Source organism: Clarias gariepinus, chromosome 28 (assembly GCF_024256425.1).
Source record: "Clarias gariepinus isolate MV-2021 ecotype Netherlands chromosome 28, CGAR_prim_01v2, whole genome shotgun sequence".
NCBI classification, from domain to species: domain Eukaryota; kingdom Metazoa; phylum Chordata; class Actinopteri; order Siluriformes; family Clariidae; genus Clarias; species Clarias gariepinus.
Window position 1 is genome coordinate 11667504 of NC_071127.1, and position 17414 is coordinate 11684917.

The following is a 17414-nucleotide window of genomic DNA, read 5'->3' on the forward strand; positions in this document are numbered from 1 at the left end:
TCAGCTCATTTAATCTTTGTCCCTGAGCAATTAGTCAACATAGTAAAATGGTAGAAGCTGATTGTTGTCCAAAACAGTGTTGCATTCTGAATATGGATTGGTGCTTTACTGATAGAACCTTATGGGACAGAGTGAGTTTTAAGATACAAACTTTTATTTTTCCGAATTATAGGGTTAATAGTAGATGAAACTGAAGTGAAGTATGGGGTGTTCAAATCAATCATGATAAAATTTCCAGCGTAATACTGATTGACTTCATGCACAGTACGGTGATGGAACTCTTAGCCGCAGTAAAGCATTTGAATGGTGCAAACATTTTAAAAGGAGTCCGCTCACCAACACCACTTGCACATTACAGGAGATTAGCTGGGAGTTATCGCTACAGCCCCCACACAGTATAGTAATGACCATGTTCAAAGCTATTTCCACGTAAAAAAGAGTTCCTGGAACCCATGGCTCAGGTTGAGAATTTTTATTGTTTTCTTAATGTTATAAAAAGTGTATCAGGAGATTATATAGAGATATAAAGGTGGTGTTTACTCTCATAACTGTTATTCTGTACATTCAGGAATCCCAGTTTGAATTGAAAAACAAGCTTAAGCATCCAAGCCCTAAATAAGTAAGCAAGTCCTGCACACTAGTAGAAACTGATATTAAGTTGCCTTAACAGAGAAAGACATTATGGATATAGGCTACCACTTTCAAAGGTTTTTATTTTTTTATTTATTTGACAAAAATGAATTACTGATGTATAGTCACTGTGGCATTTCCTGGCAACTGGATCCGACAGCATGTTTGTTGTTGTTGTTGCTCTCATGAAGGGGTTAGCCACAGCGAACCATCTGATCCGTATACACAACTTGGCACAAGTTTTACGCTGGATGCCCTTCCTGACACGGTCCCAATTTATTTGTGCTTAGGACCGGCACTGCATTCAGTGGCTGCAGTTTGGGCATTGGGTGGGATTGAACCCAGGCCTTTCACATGGTGGGTGAGAAACCTACCACTGAGCCACCAATGCCCATCCAACAGCATGTCTATTGTTTTTTAGAAATTGTATGCTTTGTTTAAGCATATAAACAACTGTTTAAAAAGTATTTCATTCCACTGTTACTGTAAGTGTGTCCATAAGCCAGAAATGAAGCCTTAAATATATAAGAATGAGAGCTTGGAGTCCTACAATCCTGGAGATTATCCAGAGAGTTCAGATGTTTACAGGGAAGATGAAATTCTTCACACTATAAAAGCAATATTTAAAGTGTGTTTTATTGCTAGAACATAACACACCTACTGTATGAACATTCGGAGCTTATCCATAGGCTCGCATTTATTGTACACTACACAGAACAAGGAGCAGTATGGTGGCCAGGTGTCTAAGATCTGTAGAATCATCACTTCATATTTCTCTTTATGTGCATCTCTATCATTATAAGCATAAATGAAAGTATTTCAGAGTTTCTTGTTATGGCACGGCATCATACTGATATATTGTCATACCCCTGGTGTATGGTTAATGTATTTTTCTGTGAGTCGCAACAGAAAACAGCTGGATTAAAGCCCTCCTCCCTCTTCTCCCTCCCTCTTTCTCTCGCACACCCTCTCTCGCACGCGCTCCCTCTCTGCTGGAGTTAGGCGCTTCAATGCGGCATTTATCTTCAGACACACACCGCGGCGCAGCAGCCGCCGAAAGGAGCCCCACGTTTGCATTCTTAATGCCTTTTAACACGGCACCACAGCAGTGCAAAGCCCTCGTAAAGCCACTTTCCTATTTATCAGAAGCAGCTAATCGACCTCCTGCCGATTCCCCACTGTAGACTAGGTAGAGGAATTTTAAACTGATGTTATGCCCGTGTGTGTTCCAGTCACTCAGAACCTGCCTCCTTTAAAGGGGCCTGACCGAGCGAATTCATAAATGTCACGGTGATATTTTATTATGCCGTTTTTGTCAGGTTAGGAATCATAGCTATCATTTCTGGATCCTTCTCAGAAAATGGTAATTTAGGAACCAAAGGAATCTGGGGTGGTTTCATCCAGCTCTTCATGCAGGCAGGTTAATGAAGCCTCGCTAAAAAACAGTCAAGTGCAAAATTAAGATGGAAGTTATGCAAGAAAAGGCAAACAGTTCGTGCAAATGTATTATTGGTGAAATATATTTGAGTCTCGAACACCTTGTATACCCACTTTTTGTCATCTTAACTGCCTCAACAAGATTTTTAATTTTCTTTCCCATCTCATATCTGATTTTAACTTTAATAGAAAACTATTGTTCTCAGATCAGATCTAAAGGCTATAAATAATATTACAGAACTGCCTTTTATATCTTCATGTCAAAGTTTTTAATTGATTTTACCTTTTTACATTTTGGGCAACATCAGGGGGTGGCGCAGGAGTTTGGAGGTTCACGCTCAAACTTTTTAAATGAACTGTGTGTGAGATCTGTTCTCCGTGCCACTGCAGCATTCCTGTTCTTCTGTGTGCTTGGATAATTTTTCTGCTCCTGCGAGAATCGACTTGAGCCTCGTTAAAAGTGCAGTGATGGATTTAATTAACAGATCGATTTTAGCCAAATCATCTTAATTCCGTGAGCGGAACGAAACCAAGATTTTGCTCGCGTCAGCCTTCTACCTGCTCGCATCTCCTCCATCGGAAGCCCGGCCTTTAATAGATTCTCTTAATCGTGTCTGCCGGTACGGAATAAACGAAATAAATGAGCAGCTTTGTTCGGCAGAGGCTTCAAGAGCCAACTGGCAGCGCGGAGGCAGTTAGCATTTATAATGATAAGCGTTCCATCTGCTGTGTGATGGCAAGCCAAAGGCGACAGATGGAATTGTTTTCCCAATCTGTTTAAATATGTTGTCGATTTTTCTTCCCCCTTTTTAAAAAAAGGCGCACGCAGCATCCTGTTAAGATGCCAGTGTTTGATTTAATTTGCGTTGCACTGATGTTTTTTATTAGCTATTATGTATAAGAGGAGAATATATTGAGCTACTGTCTACTTCACTGTCTACCAGACACTACTTCTTCCTAAGACAGCTACCGAGGACTAAGCATATAAATCCAGAACTGCGGATTTAATAGAATATGAACAAAACAAACATGAAAGACGTATTCATTAATTCATCTTTAGTAACTGCGTTATGTTTGCAGGAAAAATGGGTGTGAAACCTCCCAGTATAGAATTCCAGTACATTAGAAATGTGAAAAACGTTTTAACTGTTAAAAAGTTCTAATAAAAAAATATCTTCTATTTGTCCCTCCAACCAACAAGCAAGCAAGAATCCATCTAACAGTTCATCTAACCAACAAACCAACCCTTCATCCATACATCTAACAAAATAACCAAATAATCATCCATCCACTTATCCCATCATCCTACACATCCAACCTCCCACCACCAATCCAATCATTCATCTATCTATCTAACCAAATAACTATGCATCCAACCAACCAACCACCTATCCATCTACTCATTTAACCAATAAACCAAACAACCATCCATCTATTCATCTATCCAACCACCCAGCCAGCAAACAAGCCTTCCACCCACCCAGCTACTTCCCCATGCCATCTAAAATATAAAAAGTCCGAAGACGTGTTGTGCATTGCAGTAGATTGCCTGCTGCAACAGGGTGTACCCCACCACCTGCCCTAAATTTTCTAGGAGTAGGCTTCAGTTTCCTATAAAGTCGTGTAGAAAAATAGACGGATGGATATATTGAGTAAACATATATTTGCTTCAACTCAGAGTTCGCAGTTGTTATTTAAAACCTATCACCACAGTATCTGTATTATATCAAAGTGTTTTCCAGATCCCTTTTAGAGCCCTTTCCCTGCTTTCTTATGTTTTACTCTGAGGATGTTTGCCTGATGAGCACTTGCTCATAAAACACAATGTGCAGTGCAGCCTGTACACCTAAAAGTCTCCAACATGTTTTTCAAAGCCAAGGGCTTAAGGTTGAATTTCCCTTTGTGTCTTCTGTGCTTGAAGAATCGTATCCACTTAAGCAAGGCTAAAAACATCCTGAATGTTATTGGATGTAATCCCAGTATAGAACAGTTTAAGGTTAACATAGCAATTCAATAAACCTTTATTTAGAGACATTGTCACAATGCAATGTTATAAAAACTGTGTGGATTTAGATTTAGATCTCTACTAAGCAAACCAGAGGTGACGGTGGTGATGAAAAAATTCCTCAGATGTCATGAAGAGGAAACCATGAAAAGAACCAGGCTTGAAAGGGACCCTGTCCTATTCTGGATGACACTGGATAGCTGGATCCTCTGTTGCTGTGTACCTTTGGACCATTTAGCTTTATGTGTCATGAACACATTTTTTGAAACAGTCCAAAGATTACTTGCCAGACATCAAAGTTAGGTAATTTCCTAAAATAGGGTAAGGCCAGCCACGTGTCTAGGGCAAGGCCGGAAAACCACTTTTGAATGCGCCTCAGATGGCATTGCATGAGAAACTCAGGATTCTGTGAGAACCAGTACCCTGACAGCAAACCATTGTCACTTAACACAGTCTGCTGCTGCACCCGACCCAGTTCTATGCAACACCTCCAAGGGGGCAGTGGTAGCTCAGTGGGTTATAGCTCTGGGTTACTGATCAGTAGGTTGGCGGTTTAAGCCCTAGCTCCACCAGGCTGGTATTGTGGGCATTCAAGCAAGGCTCTTAATGCTGTCTGGTCCAGGGGTGCTGTATCAAGCCTGACCCTGCGCTCTGAACCCCATGTTCTCTTGGTCCAAGCTCACCTCAGCTGTACTAAAAGACAGTTTAAACATTTGCTATGGTCAAAGTAAGTTCATATTTAAGTCTGACTTTTGGAAAAACAGACATTTTTTGGCAAACTTTGAGCCACGGACAAAATGGACCTTCCAGAATGTTATCAGCGAAAGGTACAAAAGCCAACTTTTATCATTGTACACAAATTCCTTAGGGACCTATGACACAGGCCACTCGAATATCTCGTGTGAAGCTAGCACTGATGCAGAGGCATAAAGAGATTACTGTTGCTGTCAAGGTAAACATCTTTTTCGAGGGAAGTCCATGGTTATTTGAGCAAGACAGTTCCAGCCACTGTTTTGCACTTGCTACAACAGGATGGCGTCATAGGCACCGAGTGTGTGTGCGCTTAACTTCCCTGCCAGTCATCCAAATGTGTCTCTATTTGAAAATAGTATGGCATATCATTTAGAGGAGAGTCATGGACTGTTGAGCTGAAATGAGCATGGACTGTTGGACTGGTGACCATGGACTGTTGAGCACCTGAGTCTTGTTTTAAGCAAGAATGGGCAAACATTTTACTTTTAAAAAACTGTAACAATTAGTATACTCATTTGACAATGATTAAAAAAAGAATTTTTTATTATTTTTTTTATAAAGAAAGCTGATGTAACACAGTGGTAAATGTGCCCAACTTTTTATTAAAAATTGTAATACATTTAAATTGGTCAACACTGGAAAGCCTTTTTGTTTGTTTGTTAGTTAACTAAAGGTTCAAAAGAATGAATAAATTATAGATTTTTGTTTTTATTACGTCTTTGAAAAATGACTTTCTGGAAACTTTTTCTGGGTTAATAAATAAAAAGTCACACACATTACGATTTTGTTCGATCGCTTTTAGCTTTGATGACAATGTTCAATTCACAGGGTCAATCTGAACTCATTAAACCACACAATCTCTCTCCATTGCTCCAAAGTCCAGTCTTTATGCTCCTTAGCAAATTAAAATCTTCTTTCCTGATTAGACTCACTAAGAAGTGACTATCTTTGACTTGTGAATATACTTGAAGTGTACTATAGTGTACTAAGTGTACTATATACTTGAAGTGTAATATACTTTGAAGTGAATATACTTTGACTATCTTTAAACGACGACTCAAGACACATCTGTTTCTCCAGTACTTGGACTAACCCCCCCCCCCCCCCCCAAAAAAAAAAAAATAATAAAAAAATTCTCTTCCCAGTTGTGTTGGACTAACGGCACTTAGTTATTAACCTAGTTAACCCAGTGCAAGTATGTATCCAATGATGTAAACATTGAAGCACTTTTTGTAAGTCGCTCTGGATAAGAGCGTCTGCCAAATGCCTAAATGTAAATGTAAGTGGTTTTCTTATGGACGCAGCTGTTTAGTCCCAATCCTTTGCGTTCGTATGGAAATGCTCTTACTTTTGCAATTAGACACAGCTCACAATTAGAGTTTTTTTTTTTATGCAACTTCACTTAGTGTTGAAGTGATTTTCATTCATTCATTCAGTGACCACATGGTTCTAGGTTTTAATAATGCATTAATAACCTAATTCCAGTCATTTTCAGGAATAAGAAATATCCTTAGTTGTCTTCTTTGCTTGTTTTATGAGCTTGGGCAATAATGTGCCCATTTTAAAACCTTTTTTTTTTGGTACCTTGGTTCACCATGTGAAGTGTTTTCCAGGACATGACACACCGTTGTTAAAATTAGTCCCCCATATAATACAAAAACATCACATATATTAATATCACCATGTGCTGCACTATGGGGTATCATAATGAAACCACTAAATAATATATTAATTAATTACATCAATTGCAGACCTTTTATAATTAGATTATTACACATATTAATGTTTTTTTAAATACAAATACAGAAATCTAATTATACTCTTAGTAAACTGTGAGTCACAGTGAAGTAAACGAACGGGGTGTAGTAGTGATGGAGTCGAGCTGAGGAGCTTTGTCTTTCACTACAATAGTCAGCAACAATGCGTGCTGTTACAGGCAAATTAACTTTCAGATGTGACGAAAAAGAACATTAAGCTATTGTTTTGAACTCAATAGTGTTCAGAGCCTATTTAAGGATTTTATTTTGTCTTAAACAGAGAACCCGGGGCCAGAAGAGGAAGAGGGTGTCTATCTGCGAGGAAGAAAAAATAGAGGTGAACTCTCACTTCTCTCTATTCTTCTTTCTGTCTCATCTGTCTCTAATATTGCAAAGAGAAGGACAAGGGAATGTTTGCACGGCACTCTCAGCTCTTCTACAATCATATCCTCAAATACACACACACACAGAGCTCTAATGGCTTGCGTTTCCATAGGAACCGGCACCGCGGGAACGCAGGCAGCGGCAGTCAGTGCTGCAAAAAAAACCAAAAGCTGATGACACAAGGACGGAGTGTGCCACCTGCAAAGGGCCCGGCGACAACGAGAACCTTGTTAGGTGGGTGAGAGAGAGTGTGTGTGCGCGTGTGTGTGGGGGTTTTGTTGGTGGGTGTGTGTGTTTAGAGAGAAACTCATTAATCTGCTCATGATTAATGAGCAGGTTTCTTTTCCGTGATATGTCCACACCAGCCTTCTCTATGCAACTGTCACATTTGCTCATTTCACCGAGCACCTTTTATTTCCACGTGTCTTATTGTTAGGCAGCGCCTGATTCAGTGCGATATCTAGATATCGAGGTCCATTTTCCTCGTTTGCTTTTCATGCATTTTTTTCTAATATGCAGAATACATTATATTTCTGCAGCACTACAGCTCTGTCGTTTGGCTCAGTCTGCACCTTGCAGCTCATTTAGGTAGCTCACGTTAACTTAACCAACACTGTTACCCAGAAACCCTCTGCATAGTTGCTCTCTCAATCACTTTATACCATGAAAACGCTTTGACTGAGATCATCTCCATCCGGTTCCAAGTATATTGGTTTGTTTGCAGTGAGAAAATGATTCGATCCTAAATCGAGATCTTCTCACAACCTCATCGAGGTTAAACGGCTGTTAATACACTAAAGCATTATTTAAAAACTGCATTTGTGTACTATTCCAATTAAACAGAAATAATCATTGGGGAAAAAAAACACAAATTTAAAAACAGGAAAGACTTTTTCACATCACTATACAGTTGACCCCTGCAAAGTCGTGTTTCAGAGTTTCGCAGCCTCAGTCGTTCGTGGATTTTTCCTTAGATCTTAACTAGTAGTTGTTCGCGGAAATGGCAACTATCCTTCGTAGTTTTTTTTTATGCCTTTTTTCGTAGCAATATATAATTTATGCGTTTTAACGCTAAGCTATTAAGAAATAAAAATAAATGTAATAATTTTGCAACATAAATATTAACATAAATTCAGCAAAATTTTATATAAAATATAATACTATATGCATTTTTAGCACTTATATATATATATATATATATTTTTTTTATTATTATATTTTTTTATTATTTATAAAAAAAATAAAAAGCAACCATAGAGAAAAATGCGGCTTGGGACGGTGAATTATTACCGTATTTACCCTACAGTACTTATACAAAAGAAATGGTGCTCGCATGAGTTACATTACATATAGGGGTAACATCTGTATTTTAGGAGACACAGCAGTACAGAACTGTACAGTATACAGGTTTTTCTTTACATTCTTTAAGGGCAATGTATTAAACTATGTTTGAAGTGTTTTAGGGGCATATTAAGGGTTTAAACTATAAAAATTGGCATTTATTTGACCACATCCAAAATCCGTGGGTGCTCTAGAAACCACCTACATTTCGCAGGTCGACTATATACCCTAACACTAGGGTTTAAATCAGAAAGACTAAACACTGCATATACTGTACGAACACATCCTCAAATTCACAAATTTTTCGACATTTTTAGACGTCTCCAGTTAAATACAGCAGTTAAAATATTTACCTATCGTGACCTCATATCTCATATTAAGAAGATCCCCATCCTCAGCTTGTTGCTCAGCTCTGCTGGTTTCTGATGGGGGCCAAGCAAAAGCTCATTTACTTAGACACTGAAACTGCACATTTAGAGGAGAAGTGAAATAAAAGAAAAAAGTAAAAAATACAGTATATCTGAGCGCTATAAAGGAAACACACACACACACACACACACACACACACACACACACTTTGGGGGAGCTCTAAGACCTGTGTTCATTTGGGAAAGAAGAGTATAATATGGGACAAACATGACACTTCAACTCCCTCCATAAAGAAGTAAGTCTTTATTTCAGTAGTAATATCTGAAGTCATTTGGATGTGTGTGTAATTGAACTTGCTTTCTTTGTAAAACCTTGCATGATAAAACCGACTTTGAAATCAACACATCATTAAAATAGAACATTTCTTAATGTACACGTTTCCTTTTAATATCACAACAGTTAGTGAACAATTCCTAGAAAGTAATGCATGTTATGTTTAAACATTATAACTAAGGGATAGAAGCACGAGTTAGTGTGACGTATCTTTTGAGATGAGCGCTGTATACTTTTGCAACCATGGCACTTTACAGGTTGGAAGTGCCTGGACCCGGTGGACCGTGAGAATCTTTTGTTATTTGGTTTCACAGAGAGAATTTCAGTTACAGTACAATCGTGGGAGTGAATCTTTTTTCGACTGTAGTGTGTGGATTGTTTCTGCGGTTATGACATACACTTTAACAAATGACCAAATCTTTTTTTTTTTTTTTTTTGTAGATTTGTGTAGGCCTTTAGCCTGTGGCGTGAAGGTGTGCTGCCCTGACTGACTGATCTATCTTTGCGTTAAACAGGTCGTGAGAGCCGGGCGCCACCTCTCCCACCTCCCCCCCCACGCTCCTCCCCTAAAAAATCTGGGGACAGATGAGAGAGGGACAGAGAGGGAGAAAGAGAAAAAAGAGAGAGGCAGATTAAGTCGTTTCGAAGAGCGGCGTCCAGGTCGGGGCAGGAAGTCGCTGACGACGGCCTCCGCTGACCGTCACCTTTGACATCACTTCCTGCTCACAACCGTGGAATTTAACACGTTGACTCTTTTGTGCCACAGAGAAACTTTCAGGAGAGATTTTTTTCTTTTTTTTTTTTTTTTTTTAATTACACATGGATTTTAAAGCTTGTGAATTAAAGGAATTAAAGGTGATGATTGTGCCACAGTGGATTCTAAAAGAGGACTAAGTGGATCTTGAGGACAATTAGGTGTAGCCATTTTGGATCGAGACTTTAACAAGTACCGGACAGAATCTCTGAGGCTGGACATGTAGCCGCTCGTGCTTTGGACTCTCGTGTAATGGGGAACTTTCCAACTCTTATCAAGCCCTGCTTCCAGTGGCCTTCATGCAATCCTGGCCAGTTTGGGACAATTCCGTGCAGCCCTCTCCTTTTCCTCTTTGCCTCTCATCTTTCTGCATATCCCTTTTTTTCCAACCTGAATGTTGTCTGTCCTCTGTGTTAACACATGATGAATGCTTTTGAACTGAACCCTGTGCTGCTCCCGTTGCTTATTGCTTATACCATGTGAAACTGTTTAGTAGCGAGTAGAGAATTCGAAGCGCAACAGTATTTCCTTTTTCCCGTAAAGTATTTACTTAAATCTGTGCATCTGTATTGCAAAATTAATATTTACATTGTAGTTCAAAAATATCAGTCGAAAAAAATAATTTAGCAAGTCTAAAGTTTGTGGTGATGGTGTCGTCGGTACCACCGTATCTTTCTTTATTTTTCATGTGTAGGCAGAATTGTGATGTGGTTCACTCTTTGCCTCGTGGTGAAGCATGTTGTACTTTACGACAGCTCAGCTGCCTGATATTTTAGTCGAGATAGCTAGAAGTGTTCCTCTGTAGGATTCTTACTGTATGTATTTGTCCCCTTTCATATGATAGCCTTTAAGTGCAAGACATGGAAACACACCAAAAACAGAAATCAAAGAATAAATGAGTAAATCTAAAAGATATCAACAGGAACATCAGAAATCGCAAAACTGCAAATTAGAAAATAAAAGAACGAAACCAAAAATGCAAGAGCCAAACAGAAAGTGGCATTACAAAATCATAAATGAAATGACAAATAATAAAACAGCAAAGAAACAAAATCACCAATAGTGACAATGTTTTGTTTTTTTGTTTTGTAGGTTCTGCCGTAGTGATGCTTTCATTTTGTGTTTGGTTTTGCTCTAGTGTCCATAATGTTGCTGTAGTGTTTATTGTTTGGTTGGACATTTTATAGTTTTGTTGCTGTTAGTTTTGCTGTAGTGCTGTTATTGTGTAGTGTTTGTGGTTTAGCTGTTGCGTTTTTAGTTTTGATGTTGCACATTTTGCTGTAGTCATGTTTGTTTTTGCGTGTTTGTTTTGCTTTAGTCGTGATTGTTTTTTGCTCTAGTCGTGTTTATTTTCTTGTAGTCTTGTTTTGCTCTATTCGTGTTTGTTGTGTTTTGGGCTAATTGATATAAAAAAAAAAAAAAATCAAATTGTGATTATTTTGACACATATTGCGAATGCAATTTAGATCGCGACCTGTAGCTTCTAAATGTAAAATTTTTCAATTCAACTGTTTTAAACTATTTATCTGGGCGAACAACCGATATATTCTCATTAATAAATATTTGCAAACATCATCTTAATCATCTAAAATTAATTTAGAAAAATAACTAAATAAATAAAGAAATGCTTAAATTACTGACGAAATCTACCTAAATTCCTCACGATGTGTATATTACATTTGTAATAAAATAAATGCACAGGTCCATATTGCGATTTATTGTGCAACACTAGTTGTAGTCGTTATAGTTTTACTGTAGTGTTAGTTGTGTTGTAGTTTTTGTTTCGAAGTAGCTTTTCTGTGGTGTTTATAGTTTTGCTAGTGTTTGTTTTTTCTGTAGCCTTTGAAGTTGTTCTATTGTTTTTGTACTTTTGCTATGGTGTTTTTTTTTTGTAGTCTTTGTAGTTGTGCTGTAGTGTTAATAGTTTTTCTGTAGTCTTTATATTTTTGCTTTTGTGTCTTTAGTGTTGATGCTGCAATTTTTGCTATAATATTTGTCTTTATATTTTTTTGGGATGTGATTTTAGTTTTTCATCCATCTTCTGTTTGTCTCTTGCGTTTTGGGTTAATTCATGTGCTTTGTACTTTGCGGCCGCCATACTTGAACGTTTTACAGCAAACATGGTCAGCGCAGACTTATCTATCTATCTATCCATATATCTATCTATCTATCTATCTAGCAGTAGACTTGCATGGTTCCTATCATACTATTTGTTTACATCCTATCGAACAACAGTTGCTGTTTTTTTTTCTTCTTTTTTTACTTTTGTTTAATATGTAATTATGATGGAGGCATTTAGAAGCTCAGATTTGCATTGTACGTTTACATCCAAGGTAACTTGCATACAGTAGGATATAATATAGTGTGAGGTTTGATCCATTTCATAATGGATGTTGCATTAGTCGAGCAGTTGTGTATATTTCATGTGCCTATCATACCAACATTATCATTCATGGTTGATTTCAACCCGAAAGAAAAACTTTTTTGCACTCATTTTAAAATGGAATATTTAACTTATTTATGTATTTATGTCTGTTTTTATTAATAACCTCATACCAAAACATTTAAGATCTTGTGAGTGCATGTGCAGAATTACTCTGTAAGTATGCGTGCGTGCGTGCGTGTGTGTGTGTGTGTGCAGTCCCCCGAGCTGAGGCCTCGGCATTGTGCGAGCTGTAATAAACTTTTGACTTTTTCACCTTATTGCCGCCGTGATGAATGACTCTCGGTCGGGCTAATTAATAGCGCCGAGTGCTGGCTTGTAGTGCACCGTGTGTGCGCGCGTGTCCCCTCCTGTCCTGGCTGATTTATTTTCGGGGACGGCATGCGTGTCCAACAGGATCCGCTCTGCTAGACAAACAGGGGACGGGACAAGGGAGGGAAAAAAAAAAAGAAGACCAAGTGAAACAGAGTAAATGAGAGAGGTGGATTCGGCACACTGTGTTTATTATGATCTATTTACTTTAGCCGGGACGAACTCCAGCATGTCGGCATGTGCTGATTTTTTCTTTCTTTCTCTTTCTGCTTCATCTCTCTCTCTCTCACACACCCAACCAAGCACGCAGAATCATATGGCTCCCTGTTCCTCCATGATCCTCCCTCTCACTTCATCCTTCCCTGCTTGCCCGTGCCAAGTTCACAGCTCTGAGAGCAAGAGAGCGGAGAGAGCTTTCATGGGGAAATCTGGTTAACGGCATAACAAAAAGCTCAGTGTGCCTGGCAGCAGACAAGCAGCATTTGTGCTTATACAACAACAGAAGCTGCGATGAGCAGCACACAAAAGCCCACCAAAACTCTGAGCTGAGACATTGTGTGCAAGGGCTGTCAGAACAGATTTCACTGTGTGCACTCTGCAATACGGTTTAGCCATGTTTGTTTGTTTGTTTGGTACAAGTTTATGATATGCGAGCCACCTGAAAACTGTCAGCCAAAACAAAGTATTGGTGATGATTTTTTTTTTATGTCATACCTATAATAAAGATGTTCCAAAGAAGCTACTTCTGAAGTTTATACGACATAAAAGTGACCAAACTTGCTTCTCTAAACACTTAAGCTGTTCTGCAGAGATGATTTTATATGTGGTCCAAAAATGGCAGTTTTTCAATGTTCTACTGTCTCCATCCGTCCATCCAGGAACCTCTGTAGTCCAACTAGGGACCATGGGTGACCATTGTGTTTGTTTCCATTTGGTTATACTGTTTTGCTTCTAACAATAATTTAAAATGCAAATGATATATATATTTTGAAGTATTCATACTAAAATTTGTGTATGCCTATAGAAGCATATGACCTGCAAAATTGTTGTATAGATTGTTTTTTTGTTTTGGTTTTTTTTTTGGTAAAAGCTTAAGAAGCAGAAAAAAAACTGTAGTGTCCTTAACCATGCCAAATTCATGTTGCGATATCTTAAAAATTTTGCTCTTATGTGAAATCTAAATCTAAGAAAAATTTCATCCGAATGACAGATAAGATCATTTAAAGATTTTAATAAAGAAAAAAGTAACAGACACTACAGACATAAAAGGGCATAAAAAAGGGCAGCAAATGTGTTTCTTTTTGTCTGATACAAATACTGTATAAATGCACTGGTCCCGATTGGCCTCCATGGTTCCTAGGTGGTCTACCGAGGTTCCTGGATGGATTGGATTGATGGATGGATGGAAACAGTGTAATGCTGAAAAATGGTTATTATTGGGGCACAAATAAATCTTCTCTTAAAAATGGCTAAAGTAAGCAACTTGAAATTTTTAGGGAAGCGAGATTGGTCATCTCTATGTTGCATAAACTTTAGTAGCGTCTTTGGCACACATTTTCTGTATTTGGAAAAAAATGAAGCATGGATCAGGAGATAAGAAGCATTAAGTATTAAAAAAAATGGTGTTATATTAAAATCTGATATATTCTATCTAAAAATTCACTTTTTTGCACCAATACTATGTTTTGGCCCTTTTTTTTTTTTTTTGGCTTTTTCAGGTAAATTAATAAAATTTCCAAATGCAAATAAATTAATGAAACGCACATGGTCAAAATACAAGAGAAAGTCTGAGAAAGTCTGAAACACATTAGTTTCTAGATGTTACTTTCACTTCGTTCTGACTAGCAGAACTTTAACTAGTGAAATAATGACTAACTTGAGTACAAGTTTTGCTTACAATAGCATCTTTCATTGATAGAATGTTCAAATTCTCATTATATAATCCAAAATAAAAAAAATAAAGATTCTGCCACTGGAATGAAATTATCCCCTTCCCTCCAAGTACAGTACAACTCGACCCCACCGGTGCACTTCTAGACCTAAGAACGGTAGGTGAGGGCGTTATCTTGGCAGTATCATGAAATATCTCTGCCTTCCAAGTCTCAAACTCTCTTTTTGATGAGTACTGCATTTTAAAACAGGTTCGACACGGCTGCTTGCTGTTTCAGATCCAATGTAGGTGTGAGATTCTTACAGAGAGAATGCAGAGAGACATAACTTAAGATGTGCACATTTCCATGAACACTAGACAAGGATTTGATGTGCTTGTGCTCAGTCATCAATGTGAAGCTGATGTAAAATTGCCAAACAGTAGAGTTAAGAATTCAGTAAGGAATAAAACACAGTGGGACTTGGTCTCATAGGGAAATCCTCTTATACCGCTGCAATTTTATCAACACTTTGTATTGATTAATAGATTGACACTTCATATATTTTATCTGTTTATACAGATGTTACACCTAATGTCCATTAAACATATTAGTTTCTGTAAACACTACAACATTATACCATTTCAGTGTTTTAGTGGTCAGCAGTCGTCTTGAACCTCCAGAATTTGCTACAGAGGAAAACTCATTACGATCTCTGGAGAGCTCGGTAGAAATCAGTAACATCTCCTTGTTAACATCTAGGTATTAATTTTTAAGCGCTGTTATCGAGTCTTGATCGATTCTTAACTGCCCTTATTGAGTCCTTATAGATTCTTAAGCATTGGTATTGCCTCCTTATCTGTTCAGCAACAGCGAACTGTTCTGTTTAATTTGAATTAAAGTTATATATGAACATTATGCAGTAACATTAAAAGGAGGAAACCCTCTTCTGCAGCATCCCTGACGGAGTCTGACCTCCATCTGAAAGATGCAGAAGCCATGCTCCTCTGTTATAGGTCGTCTATAGGTGTCTGTCTATTTACGGGGCGGTATGAAGTCGTATCATATCATTAACACCTCGGTAATGGTTTGGAATAGTCGGTAGCGTCACTGTAGTTTTGCTTCATGTCGGTAGTGACAGTAGGGTTTTGTTTTCAATTCTTTAGGACTCAATACAACATTAAATCCCTTAACGACCCGCTATTGAAATGTTAGAATGTCCCCATCACTTAGTTTTTGCCTCGAGAGCAAATTTTGCTGTAGAATTGGTTTCATGTTCTTACGAATTCGTTTAAATCACCAACAGCTCGATGTTGGGTCGATATGTTTGGAAAATTAACCAATTTGGTACCGACAGCAGCGACTTCGGAATCTTTAAATTGGGAGGCATCGTAGCAAATTTGACTGAGCGAATAGGGGTATACTGTAAGTAATTAATCGGGGCCAGATTCCACAACCGTTGTTCCATGCACAAAGGCATTCCGCAGGAGCAGGACATGATTGGACTCCACTGAAAAGTAATAATACTATGTACTGTAAATACACCGTAGCTTTTAACTCGATTTAGACTGCAAAGATTGTTACTTTATTTTTTTAGATCATAAAAGCACCTCAAATGTAATTATCAATTAAAATACTTTGTAGCCTTACTTCCACAGTCCACTGTTTAAGGTTCATTTCCTTACCAGCCTCTTTTATTCCCTCTGAATCTTGAAGTTTAAATGACAAGCATGTCAAATTTTGTCGAATAAACAGAGAATTTATGAAGCTTAATAAATGCTTCATCACATCCTTCAGCATCTTTTCATCTCGCTTACTTGGGTGTCTCCTGAAATGACATTAAGAACGTGAATACAAACTTGTGGGTTACCTTGCAGCCGGGGTAACAGTCTAAGCCCTGTTGTAATATACAGTACGTAATCAATCAGAATTAAAATTTTAATAGCGTTGTGAATGATTATGAATGATTCTAATGTTGCTTGGTATGGCAAATAAAGATATGGTTGAATTGATTATACGGTATCTGAGATTATGTGCTGCTTGAGGACTTGAAGGATATTCAGTGTGGGAGTGTGTGTGTGTAGGATCTGGACGAGCAGTAACCTTTCCAACGATGGCCTCTTTTCCTATTACAGCCCTGACATAGGATCTGTGCAGATGATTTAATGGCGGCATTTTGTTTTGCTGACTTCACTGCTTTTTTTTTCTCCTCCCCCCTTACCCTACCAACCATTAAAAGAGGAAACAGTGTGGGAAGGGTGGCCTAGCAGCTAAAACCCATTACACCACAACTTCCTAACGTGTTTTATCGCATCGCGCTGACTGCAGTGCATGTCTGGATCTCCTCTCCTCTGCTGATCCTCCCTTCTTTCCATCTCTTCCCTTCAGCCCACAAACTCCTCTGTACGTGGGCACGAATTGCTGCCCTGAGGACCTAGATTTTCACACAAAGGCAAAACTCAGAACCCTTTTTTCCGCTCCTCCTACCCATTTTCCTGAAGATTTTCTTTCCGTATAATAAAAAAAAAAAAAGTGTCTGAAAGAGTTGTTTCGTTAGCATGATGGTTGAAGGTGGTGACTCAGCTCGACTCATTTCAGCCCCCTGCTGAACATCAGGAGGAAAAACACAACTTGGACGCAGCTCCTACTTCTGAAAGTTTCTCGTGCCATTTTCCATCTCCCTGTGCAACCTTTTAGCAACTCCCCGAGTGAGCTGTTTTGTAATGAGTTAATAAAAACGAGTTAGTGCGCCTTTTTCCTCAGTTACTCTCCCAGTCTTAGCAACACCTCCTTGTCAAACAATAGCTCCATAATAATACTGTTCCCATCTCAACGTTAATCAAAAAGTGCAGGAAGGCCAATAATCCGCTCCTCTTATTGAAGGGATTCACAAAAAGCCTTTGGGGCACTTTGTCATGGCCTCCGGTCAATGGCCGAGCGCTTTGTGCTCTATCGATCCGGCTCACGTGGCCTCTCCCCAGGTAATTGCGACCAAGCCGGGTGATAAATTTGCAGGGTTTCTTTCAAC

The 17414-nt window shown here is 38.5% G+C and overlaps 1 protein-coding gene across 3 annotated transcripts in view; it reads left to right on the top strand.

Annotated features, from left to right (window-relative positions):
• Positions 1-17414, top strand: part of phf14 (PHD finger protein 14) — a 104514-nt gene that overhangs the window by 55943 nt on the left and 31157 nt on the right. For 2 of the 3 annotated variants that reach the window (XM_053490099.1, XM_053490100.1), the window contains exons 15-16: positions 6863-6919; positions 7079-7200. In XM_053490099.1, coding sequence (XP_053346074.1) covers positions 6863-6919; positions 7079-7200 — 179 coding nt within the window. Of the gene's footprint in view, positions 1-6862; positions 6920-7078; positions 7201-9524; positions 11128-17414 lie in introns of those variants that run through there. The other variant, XM_053490101.1, reaches the window with a different exon arrangement.